This window comes from Pelecanus crispus, chromosome 13 (assembly GCF_030463565.1).
Source record: "Pelecanus crispus isolate bPelCri1 chromosome 13, bPelCri1.pri, whole genome shotgun sequence".
NCBI classification, from domain to species: domain Eukaryota; kingdom Metazoa; phylum Chordata; class Aves; order Pelecaniformes; family Pelecanidae; genus Pelecanus; species Pelecanus crispus.
Genome location: NC_134655.1, coordinates 9294925 through 9307752, shown reverse-complemented (window position 1 = coordinate 9307752; position 12828 = coordinate 9294925). Strand labels below are relative to the sequence as shown.

At 44.7% G+C, this 12828-nt stretch overlaps 1 protein-coding gene across 1 annotated transcript in view; it reads left to right on the top strand.

Annotated features, from left to right (window-relative positions):
* MAMLD1 (mastermind like domain containing 1) overlaps positions 1-12828 on the top strand; it is an 83189-nt gene that overhangs the window by 43894 nt on the left and 26467 nt on the right. Inside the window, exon 2 of the mRNA XM_075720779.1 lies at positions 5029-6768. Coding sequence (XP_075576894.1) covers positions 5029-6768 — 1740 coding nt within the window. The remainder of the gene's footprint in view (positions 1-5028; positions 6769-12828) is intronic.

Below are 12828 nucleotides of genomic sequence, written 5' to 3'. Positions count from 1 at the left end.
GCAGCGTCCCATCGGGCTCGCTTCTCGCCTGAAGAAGCTGCGTAGGTGTGGGAATCGCCGGTGTAGGTTGGATCTCTCAATGGCAGCGAGTGGGGTGGGGTGGTTGCAGATCAATAATGAGCACCCTGCGGTTGCTGTAAATCAAGGCTTGAATCTCTGACAGTCTGGAGAAGCCGGGAAGAGGCACAGAAATACCTCGCCTAATGTTTTTCCTCTCTCTCCTTTCTGCATTGTGTTGACCTAAATCGGAATCTCTGGTTAGATTTGGCTTCTTTCTGGCGGAAGGGGGATCATTGCAAGGCTGGAGAAACAAGACTCTCCCGAGCGGGCCGCGGTGGCTCTTTCCTCCCAGATACCGTGCAGGCGAAGGAGCAAGTGACGGGTGGAGAATTAACAGGGGCTGGCAGCAGGGCCACGGGGCAGCCGGCTCATGTGGAGAGCTGGAGTGGCAACTGAGGACAGCTGATGTATTAAAGAAAGGAGGAAGGCTGAGTGACAGCAAGGCAGGGAGCCAGTCCAGAGATGCCCATTCGATTGGTTATTAAAATCCAATGGAACCACCACAGTATATATTTATTAACAATTTGATCTAGCTGCTTCAGTTTTTGTCATTTCCAGCCTTCCTTTCTTGCTTTGTTGAGAAAGTTACGGAAGTTACGCAAGGCCAGCACCACCTCCTGAGTTTGGAAAGTGCCTGACGCCAGAAGTCACCCGAGCAGGCAACTTCAGAGAGCTCAGTCTAGGAGAAAGTGCAGCCGAGGACTAGTTTTGCTTGCCGAGTCTGCCTTTCCTTCCTTGCACAAGAGAAGCCTGCGGAGCGCTCTGCCCCCACGTAGGGAATCAGTTGTGCACAAAGAGGTGGTGTGTGACAAAGTAGATCTTTGTAACCATGGCTGTGTAGCTGCCTTGGACGGAGCAGGGTAAGCAGTTATTATTTATTCTTTTTATATTGCCATTGTGAGCTAGCAGCGCTACTCGTTTGTAACTTGGGTCTTTCCCAGAAAGACAGCCTGTTGATTTTGAGAGGACAGTAGTGCTGGGATCATGGCACTTTCACTTCTAAAAGCAAACCTAAGATAGTGGAGACCTCATAATTAGATATTCCCCAAATCAGAGGGCCTGCCTTTGTTTCCCAGGTACTCCCAAACAGAATTTAGCCTGTGCATGCTAATGCATTTTAATGAATTTTGACAAGGTCACCAGAGCCCATTTGTTGCTTGCCTGCTTTGTCCTTGCTCGCACATATGAATGAAGCTTTCCCATACTTAGCCATATACGACCTCCAGTCAGCTTAAGTTTGTGTGTGTTAATATTTTAAAATATTTCTATTCACTTGTCAGGTATTTGAAACACAGCCGTCCAATATACTAATCAGCAGAGAACGGGGAAGAACATATTTTGGTGCTCTTCTGTTTCTGTTGATTTTGTCAAATAGTGTAAGTCCTCTTGAAGAAAGGGGAGAAAGAGTTGGAATAAATCAGATCCTTCCTGGGGAATCCAGGGCCAGTTGAAGGAGATGGGCAGTAAAAATGTTTTTAGTAAGGGAAGAGAGTAGAAAAGGATAGATAGGTTTTAAAGAGATGGTCTTGAGATGTCCAAGAGTACTGGATGAATGACCTGCAACAAGCAGCTTCTTGAATGAGTTCGGTCAGGAGCTCCTGGTCCTAAAAGTCGTCGTGCCTCCGTGATGATCTCCTGCCGCTGTTGTTCTTAGCACGTCTGAGCCAGCGTCCCCGTAATGCGAAGCTGCATTACTGTCCCCTGCACTGGTCAGGGCTGCCACAGTGGCACCTTCATGGAGAGCAGCTGCTGGGAGCTGGGGAGAAAAACGCTGGCTCCTCACAGGCAGCACCAGCACAGAGCGTGCTGCATGGCAGTAATGACCACGTGTGTTCCAGCGGGGAATACTGAAGCAAACCTCTCAGCTAGCCCATCCAGCCCAGGAAGGGATTTCTGTATGTAGTTGATACTAAGTATTTACGTGCCTGGTGAAATACTGTCGTCTATTTTTGCATTTGTGATGTACCTGAAGCAAAGGACTGATGACACCCAGAGCTCCCTTCTAACCAAAAGTATTCTGTTCTATTTGCTTAGTTGCTTTAAGGATGGTATCTCTCTCAAATTTGGGGCTGTAGTCAAATCTATCTTAAGCAAAAGCAATGCTGCTAAATTGTGTGGAGTTATACCTGCCTGCACTGGGGGAAATTGGTCTTCTGGATTTTATGGTCCTTGTGCAAATATTCACCTGGGAAATGGGAGTTTTGCTTTTCAAGACAACATAACACCCAGCTAATTTCACTGCCTCTCTTAGCCAGGCTTCTCACAAGGACTAAGCAACAGCATCCTATTTAAAAATCCTGCCCCAGTTTTGGAATGCCCATGCCATCTGAAAGCTGTGGCCTTATTTTATCTCTTTATATCTAGTAATAGTCTTGGGGAAATGGAGTTTTGTTTTCCCGTCACATTTACTCTCCAGTGCAACAGTTAAAAAACTATTTTTCAAAGTGTTTAGAAAGCCCAAATTTTTTTCCCCAGTAACTCAGAGCATAGGAATGTTCTATGGCAAAAGAAGCACTGGCAAGGACAAGCATGCCAGCATGTCAGCTGGCCAAGTATGGGAGATCCCCCACCACTTCCTGCCTGAAGGTTCCCAGGGTGCAACTTGGGAACACACTCTGTTTATTTTGGATGTGTGAAGCCCCTGTAAAGATTCTCTATACATGTCTGGGTTTAAATACATGAAGTTACGCTCTACCAACATGTTTCAGCCTACACAGGGCAACATCTGTTGAAACATGCAACTCTGGCTTAGTTTTAGCAAAGAAAATGAAGGAAAACAATTTCATCCATCATTAGACCAACGCTTGGGAGAAGATTTAGGCCTTGTTCCATTTCCTAAAGCTAAGCAAATTTTGGCCTCATCAGCCCAGAGGAATAATCAAATCAGTGATGCTTCAGCTGTCTCTGGCTGTGATGTAAAGGCGCTCTCTCGCAGAGCAGCGATTCAAACCACGCGTAGCACTGCTGACCGAAGAGGGCTCTCAGGTAACCAGTGAATGGTGCACTGAAAGCAGCTCTCCCGCTGGTTCTCACTTGCCACTGGGTTTTGAGTGCAACCCACATTAAAGCAATGCAACCAGAGGTCACAGGAGAGAAGTACTGATTGCTCTAGTAGGGGATAACTCTTAGACAGTAGGGGTAAAATATCCATGTTAAAAAGGTCTCTTTGCCACAATGCCATTCAAAACTGCTGTGTCGATGGAGGGTAGGTGAACTCCTCCTAACACCTGATCGGCAGCTCTCCGTTGTATGTAGACCTGCCTTTCCATCTGCCACGATGATCATGTACAACTAACTTGTATCCTCTCACTCTCCTCCAAATGCCTGTGTAAGCTGGATACTAGCATGGCAATGTCTGATACTAACCCTAAACTGCATCTATAGCCTAAGCAACTGTAGGCACAAATCTGCAATCTTCTCTCTGCCCACCAATTTAGAAGTAAGTGATGAGACGGCACTCGTTGAGTCCCTCTGAGGCAGCCAGCAGGCAGATCTCCCGTGTTCCCAGGTCAGAACAGTGCACGTTTGTGATCGATTGCCTGAACATAGACTGAATTTAGGGGTGGACACTGACCATTGGCACAGGGACCTTCACATGCACATTGCAGAAGGAGCCACACAAGGTGTGCCCACCTTGCGCCCTGCAGCCTCTGCACACCCTACGGTGATTGTCCTGTGACACTGTTGTCTGAGAGCACCAAAGTTGCTGGCCATTGAGTAGTGACTCTTAGGCAAAAATGTGATGTGCTTAATAATTCGTGTAAAATTTAGAAGTTAGTCATACCCACCACAGCCCTAGAGTGGATCTGGTTACGCTGGGGTTAGGTGGTGGGGCTTTTCTGGTGATAGTTGTTGTTACAAGGTGTGAATTTTTTTCATGGTACTAGATGACTGGCAGCACTTGCCATTGTAGGCCAGGGCTGGGAGAGGCTTTACTGTGAGCCAGCTTAAAGGAACACTGACTTTCTATGGTTTTCCCACTGCTGAGTGGATACTTTTCTAAATGCTGCCTCCCTCTATTGATAAACAAGGCCATAATGCTTATTTCCCTCAACTCGAAGCAGCAATGTTAATGTCTGATTAATCCTATGACATACAGGTCATGCTTGTTAAAATTGAAAGCCACAGATTATTATTTGGAAGAGATTGCCATATCATGCTGAATTAGTATTAGAAGCCGTTTTCAGTTTCACTTTCTTTAGATGTATAAGGCAGTTTTTTTCCCCTAAGATTTGTGGATTTACAACTCTACCATTTCTTGTAGATCAAGATATTTATATAATTGTATTTTGAAAACGTTTCCATTTTTATGAATGAGTTGCAATCCTTCAAAAGAACAAAGCCCATACTGCCTTAGACTTATTTACTGGTTTCTGAAATCTAAAACATCTGTGATTAGGAAGCTTGACCGTCTGTTTAGATAGATAGTTGAGAATTTGTTTTGGTTTGGTTTGTTTAGAAAGTATGCCAGTTATTTCAGATGTTCTGCCTATAAAGAATGTAAAACAATTTAGTTGTCTCGGGTCTGAATTTAATCTGAGTCACTGGCAGAAGGTCACTAAATTCAGTCCAGGGTTTCGTTCAGATCTGCCATTGTTTAGACCTAAAAAATGTTACCATAAAAATGTTGGCATGTTTGTTATTCAGGGAGTGTAATGTCTTAATTGAAATGGTACCAGAAACTATTTAAAAAACTTCTATTACAGTTCACATGACAGACAGTATTTTATAGCTTTAACATCTGTTTTAAGGCCAACATGTGAGATTTAGCCTTTGACTGTAACTCTTTTGATTTCAGTGAAGTTGCACCCACTTAAATCCTGATTGAATTTGTCTCAAATGGTTGGTTTTTTAATTGTATGATTTAATTTTCTTTATCTCCAACCCAATGTTACAGTATGGAGCTTCAGAGCGTGTTAGAATAAGGTCAATAACGGATCCTTTCTTCTTCCTTTTTTATTTTCCCAGTTACAGGGAACCATTAAAAGAAAACTGGAAGATGATAGCTCTCCTGCCTCCAGTGGTGTGCCTGATGTCATTTTCCCAAATGACAGTAAAAGACTTTGTCTTGATGATGTAAACCTTGCCATGGGCCAAGGTGCTAATCCCAATGTGGCGTGTCCAGAAATGCAAAGCTCTCCGTTCTCCACCAGTCACAGCGCTTCTTCCCTGGGAGTCGCAAGTCATTCCGTGCTCCTCGAAAACAATCACATGAATGGCGGTGGCATTGGTTCCCCGTTTTCAGTGCCACCCAACACGGAAATAAATCAGAAGGGGTCAATAGGAGGGCAAACCAATAACATTGTCCACTATGATGAGAAAGGAAACAGCTTACAGTCTGTGGACCAAGAGCTGCAAGATCTATTGGAAGAGCTGACAAAAATGCCTGATCCTTCTCCCAATGACCTGGATCTGGAGAAGATCTTGTGCAGCAAGGCTGAAGAGCCACTTGGGCTGAGTCATTCTCAGCCAAGCATAAGTACCACTCCAAAGTCCTCTCCACAGAATTCCCACTTGGAGAACCATGTTGCTAACAAAGATTTTTCTCCAGGCTGCAATCCAACCAGTGGAGGATCTCCTCAGATGAGACCATCATCTGCTGGAGCTAACTTCCAAGTTCCTCCCCCAAACAAACCTGCTGCATCGCCCATCTCTACAGCAGCTCAGAGCAAGAACCAGCCACCACCTATGCTGCCGGTACCCTTAGCCAACATACCTGGCTCCAACTGGCACGCTCAGCAGCTAAAGCAGCTGGCAGCTAGCAAGCAGGTGTCTACTACTAAACAACAAGTACAGGCTCCCAGCTGGCCAACTATGTCTCCTCCTGGTCTCTCTCCGCCTTACAGGGCAGGATCATCCCCGCACCATCAACCTTTCAGTCCTCAAAATGTTATGGTGTCTGGCATGCCTGCTAATAATTTACCAGGAAACAACATTCAGAGTCCTCAAAACACCCTGCTTTCAAGCATGACTTCCAGCAGCACCCCGTCCAATGGCCCCTCTCCTCCTTACGGGTCTGAGAAGCTCTCCAGTCCGGCTCTGAACCAGCAGCCCTTCAGCCCACAGAGCTCCATGCTGCCCACCCTGACAGCAGCCAGCTTACCAGCAACCAACATTAAAAGTCCACAGAACAACTTGGTCGCCAGCATGGCCTCCACAAATACTGGACCTTCTCCTCCATACAGGCCAGAAAAGCTGTCAAGCCCAGCTCTGCATCAGCAGCCCTTCAGTCCTCAAGGTACATTAATCTCCAACATCACTCCCACCAGCAACCCCACAAGTATGCAGAGCTCGCTTTTTAAATCAATGACTACAAACCAGTCCAAAAACATGAACATAATTATGCCACAGCCATCCAGTAGCTTACAGCCAGGTCTGGTGAATGAGAGCCCTGTTAGCCAAGACCAGTTTTCTTTCAGTAACACCAAACCACTGTCTCACTTTGCCTCAGAGTCAGCTACTCAAAAGATGTCACCTCTGACAGCAGGACAAGGGCAGCAGTCTCTCATTCACTATCTCCAGCAGCAGCAGCAGCAGCAGCAGCAGCAGCAGCAGCAGCAGCAGCAGCAGCAGCAGTCTCCAGCCCCGCAGCAGTCCCAGGCGGCTAACAACAGCCAGTTTCTCCAGCAGCAGTTTCGACAGCTGATGCAGCCACATCGGATGCAGAGACACATGCAGCCTGCCACACTGCCATCTCAAAGCAGACAGGTGAGAACGTCTCTTCTGTCTTACAGGGCTTATGTGAAAATATTGAGTCATTTATTTTCTTATTTTCACTTGCCTTTGTGTTTCAAATGCGACGTCGCTAAACTTCTGGGGTGTGCACAGTGCGTACAAGGACAAGGCAGTAGCAACGTCCTGGTGTTATCAGAAGTAACTTTATTTATTTCTTCAATTGAAACGTACTGTAATGCCACCATGCGTTATCTCTTCTAGCCCAGTGGAGAACTTTAATGCTACTAGGCAAAACACATTTCATACCACTGAAATAAATTATTTTTACGTGTATAAGTGGTATTACTTAGCTTGTAATGTAAGCTGTAGACATGTTCCCATAACATGTTTCCCATCATCTTTTTAGTGGGAATATATTTTTTTTCCTTAGTGCCCTTCAACAAAGTCAGCTCTGTGTTATGCTTCCGAGGCTAGAAAAGATCAGGTGGGGCGAGAAGTGAAGTTAAAATATGACTCCTTCATGGACAGCAGGTCAAACAGTACAAAGAGGCAGACTTGAAATACCTGTTACCAGCATTTGCCAGAAGCAATGCCCGGCTTTGGATGAGGGCCATTCCCCACCCTTGGTTGATCTGTGATACCAACCGAGCTGGTAAGTGCAGAAATGCAGCTGGCAGGAGTGAGACACGGCCCTGATTTCTCTCCAGGAGCCTTCTTCCTGAGGCTCAAGGAGCAGTGCGAAGCACTATCCGCTACTACCCCAGATAAGAGAGATTTACTGGGACCAGGGACTTCAGAGCATGGAAGGGCTTGGGGAGTCAGTCTGAGAGCAGCCTGGGTGTGAGGAACAAATAGCTATCTTTCTGTTAGGAAGAACAGGAGGAGACAGACTGAACCTCACCACCAAAGCCAAGTACCTTGTTAGGCTGAACCAACACTTTGGAAGCAGAATCCTTCAAGCTGCTTACCTGTGCACACAGGTGCTCCACCAGCCCCTCGTGAAGGATTGAAACGCTTCACACCCAGCAAACCAGAGGCTGATCTCTGAAGCTCTGCTAGGATCCGCTTGAGAGCGTGGTGCTTAGCTGGGGAATACACTCCAGTGCCTGGGTTTCTTTGCTCCTCTTCCCTGCTGAGTGACTGGTTCTTACAGAGGTGGATTTCTTCAGTGTAGGTGACTTGGTGTAACCTTGTCCTATGATAGCAATGAGAAATAAGGGGAGAGTTACTAAATGTCAGCTTCTTAGTGGTAAATCAATGAGGTGCATTTCCACTGTGCCACTTTAGGATCGACTTACTCTTTTCCAAGTTGTGCACGCTCAGTACTCCCTTGCTTCGGTAACAGCAGCTTAAAACAGACAGCTGGGAAGGACTGGTGACTTGCTGAATTTGCTTGTCCAGATATCTAACATGTAACGATATGGCATATATAGTTCACTTTAAAGGGTTATCAATATAAGGCCCCTAATTCAACAAAGGCCTGAAGCAATTATATTCCTTTAAGCACGTGAGGACCCTGTTTGCGTTCAGTGGGACCCAAATTAAACACAAAGTAGAGGGTCTTGCTGGCTTGGGACCTAGGAGTATGGATGGACATAGGATTGAAAGTGAGTAAGTTGCTGCAGCTTCATGAATTACTGGCCATTAGATGTTTTACTCTGGAGGCGGTGTGGGTGAAGAATACATTCATGGTGTTTTACTGCATCTCGGATGATGGCTGGTAAGCTGTTAACTGCAGTAACATGATCGCTTTTGATCGTATGTCCATAACCTTTGAGCATATATTTTTTTTCTGGCTCCCCCGCTGGGTGTGTGGAATTGCCACGTCCCTGTTGGATTCCTGAGGTTTCCTGTGCCCTAGTTTTCCCTGCTTTGCATTTTTGCCTTATACCCCTGAACCCCCTACATCAATGACCGGCCAAAAAAAAAAAAAAGGGGAGGGGGGGAGAAAAATCCCTGCAGTGAGTCTCTTTAATTGGCCAAAATAGCCCCTCTTCCAGGAACTTTCCTAGTGCTCTGCCTGTGCTGCATTTTTAGCTGATTCTCACTGTCAGAGAGAGAGTTATTATAATTTGGCGGCTATCAGTAAAGATCAAGGACAGTTAAGACAATGATTACAGGTGATGAGCATTTTACATTTTCAGACTAGTTAGGTAAGCTTATGGTGCCTCCCTCACTTTACAAGTAAGACTTATTACAATAATTATACACCAGATGACAGTGCTTCAGTTTTACAGTCTGTTGAGCTGCCGAAGAAAGATGGTGGATGTTCAGGAGTGGAACATTTTGTTAGGTTTTGATAACTTTACTGCAAATCTCATAGAAGAAAATGGATCCTGAGTGCTGAATTAAAAGAAAAATGACATGGAAAAAATATTCTAGGTAGGAAACCTTAAAATTCTGGGACACTTGCTACGTTTCTTTGAATCTAGCGTGTAGCTCTGTTATTTGTCTGCAATTGATTTCTTCTTTACATTGAGACATTGATACTGAAATTTGGACCCGACCTGCTGTGTGCCAATTTTACTCCATTATAGTGAAGTAGCTCCAGTGACTGTGGCTTTGATTTCCAGCAGTGTACCCAAAGGTGAATTTGAGCTTTGCAGAATCTCGGTGCCAGTTCTCTCCTGAGGCAGGTGATGAACAGGACTTCTCAAGCATAAAGCAGTTGTTTCATTAAAACGCAAAATGTTAAAGATTCAGGAGGCAGGGGAGACAACTTCTGCATCTTCAAAAATTAGTAACCTTCTGGTGGAAAATTGCCTTTTTTAGCCTCATTCACAGAAATTGGCTCAAAGAAAAACAACGGCATTGCCCGGAATGTTGTTCAGTGTTTAAAAGTCACCCCCTTACTCTGTGTGTGTGTGTTTGTAAATGTGACTAAAATTTATAAAAAGAAGGCATAGTACTCTCTTCTTTTGAGCAAGAGGTGCAGCTTTGTACAGAAGAAGAATGTGGATGGTGGCCAGTTGGAGGGAGAACAATAAACCATGAAATCTGATCCGTGTAGCAGGCAGAGCAACACGGGGAAGAGAGCAGCGGCTGGGACATAGACCCGGAGCGAGCTTTTTGCCGTTCTTCTAATGCGTATTAAAGCAAAGACTCCGCATTCCAAAAGCCGGGTTAGTAGCGGCGCCTCACAGCTCTGCCGGTTTTGTACTTGATGATATATCTCGTAAGCGTAATCAGCCTGCATCCCAGATCCTGTATTGCCTGGAGAACTGGTAAATCTGATAAGGGCTAATTTTTCCCACCTGAAGCACTGTGCCTTTATTGGCGAGCATTGACGGGTATCGATTGAGGCGCTGACAGTTCGCGTTGTGCGATATTGCAAAGCCTGGTGGTGCTAACACCGGTCTTGCGGATATGTGCCGGTTTTTATTTTACTCGTGTAGGACTGATACTTGCTGAGTGAAATTATACTCAAAGGTCTGGGCTCATAAATCCACAATCTAAAGATGGTAGTAAATGCCAGAGTGTCAAAAGACAGTCTCCAAAACAGCCTTTTCTGGGTTTAGGCTTAGCCACTTGACTTTATTGCCTGTTTTTGGGTGCGTGAAAAGCTGCATTTGCCCAGGCAGGTTGAATAGTTGGGCATCTCCCTGATTTTCATGTCTAAATACAGTTTGTACTTGCAGATCTCCTATTCTGGCATGTCAGATATATTGGGCCCAATTCTGCCTTCAGCAATGCTGATACAACATCACGGCTGCTAGAAGCGCTCCTTTCACCCCCGCCAATACAAGAACAGACGCGGGTCTTTGCGAAGGGAAAGGAGGGGTTCCCCGGAAGGCAGGAAAAGGAGCTGGCAATCTCTGCAGTTCAAGTCCGGCTGGAATAAAAGAAAACCCTTTGGGTGGCCGTTACTTTTCCAAGCCCAAGTTTGTCTGAGCTAAAATTTGAGAGTCTCGGGGAGGCGGGCAGCATCGCCCACTGCTGTGTGTGCAAAACGCTGAAAACCAAAACACAGCTTAAAAGGTTGTTTTGTTGGGGGGACGTAGCTAATAAATAGCCGTTGTTTGGGTGGGACACACTGTGTATTTCTGAGCCGCCCTTGCGCTGTAGGAACCAAATGTGCTATTCTTAGAGCTCTCCGCATTCCTGCTGACATCCAGGCAGTTGTACACCGGATTGTCACTGAAGGGTTTGTTTCAGCTCCATTGCCAAAAATGATGGTAGAGGAAAAATGATAGGAGAAGAGACGGAGAGAAAAATAGTATTATTTGCAGTAAAAATGGCTATATTTTACTCCGTGTGGACTGCATATGAGATAGTGAAGAGCATGCTGAAGGCTAAAAAAAAACTTTCAACAGGACTTGACAGTGTTTCTTTAACTGTGGTAAAAGCAGCAATACAGTATCTGAGTTGGCAGAGTAAATTATAGGTTGCAGAGAAACACCAAAACCCCTAAGCTAGATTAAATGTACTAGGGGGGAAAAAATTAAACAAAAAATCTTGTTTCTGAGCATGAGTTCTCTAAATATAGAAACAAAACTGAAGAAGAAATGCACTGTTACAAAGAGCAAACTGACCCAGAGCTTAGATGTCAAAGGTTAAATAAATATAATGGAATACAAAATACAGCTTTTATTAATATAAACAGAAATGTTAATACCACGGACTGATTCCTGGGTGTCCTACGTTACGTGAAGTTCCTTCTGCCCGTGAAAAGTCAGCGACTGTGACTGTTAGATGTGTATGTTCTGATTCAGCAGCACTTGTTTATAAGCTCTGATGCAGATTGATTAAGAGTTTGGAAAGCAGAGAACGCAGCCCACAGCATCTGAGTACATACAGTCCTCTTGTAAGTACAGGGAAAAATCATGTTTTGTTTGGGATTTCCAAATGTCACAAAGAGTCTTCCTAACGCATAAAACAACTATGGTTTCATGGATTATTAATAAGACCAAAAGTACTGGCCAGATTTCATCTGCAGTTTCACACGCCCCCCCCCCCCCCCCCCTTTTTTTTTCTTTAAGTGTCAAACTTATCTCTAAAGCCACTTTGAATGAAGTTCCGCTGGTATTTCCCCGTCATCATCTTCTTTCTTTTTCTCTTTTCTTTTTCTCTTCTTTTTCTCTTTTTTTCTTTTTTTCCTCTGGAAAAAAATTTTAAAATATTACCTTTTTTCTTTTTTCTTTTACTAATGCTGTGGAGAAGAAAAACAGATTTGATTTCAAAGGGCAATGGTAGCACAATACCGAAGGAAAGCCTTTGAGGGAGTGGAGAGCTTTTGAAGGCAAAGCAACAAGCCCTTCAGCTAATTAAGTGCCTCTGAACAGGCGAATAAAGGAAGCTGGTGATGAATCTGGATTACAGAGAGCAATAAGGCTGAGCCTGGAGTTTGACCTCTCCACAGATGTAAAAACACCTTCTTGAATGGTCATTTCTGAATTTATATTTATCTGTGCCACTTGCAACTGAGTTGATTTTTTTTTTTTTCCCCCAAACTTGGAGATTCTCCCCTCCCTTCTTTTAAGAGCCTGAAAGGAGCTTGGCTGAAACTATTGGACCGCCATCTTCTCCCTTCCCCTCCCTCCCCTGTGAATAAATAATGTAAGATAAGTTTTGGAAAGTAAGGAGTAAACTTGTGGAAAGAAATGGGGTGTTTGGCCTCAACATGGCAACAGTAATACAACATTTTCAGAAATGCAGTAATCAAGATAAAAAATTTAGTTCACATGTGATCTTCTTAGCCCATTGCTCTTCTGCAGTGTTTTTTAAATCGTGTGTGTTGTCATCTTCTGTTAGATTACAGGTCTTTCAAAGCATTTCCCTGTTGTAGTGGAGCCCTTGTAGCCACGTCTTAACCTTCCCAGTTCTTGGCTTGTATTTTAAGATGTTTACAGGCATTGATATTTCTAGCAGCTCTGCCCAATGCACTCATTGTTCCTTCCAGTTTAGCTGTCTTTTGTGCTGAAAGCACTTTTGGACACCACATAGCACATCATTAGGGGAAGCGATCGGCAGAGGAGAAGCTTGTAAATAGACCAGATCCTTCTGAACACCGTGTAGGGAGCATCCTCCCCCACCCTCACCATCGCCCTCCTTTTTGGATCTGAAATTCATGTGGCCACTACATCAAAGCTGCGG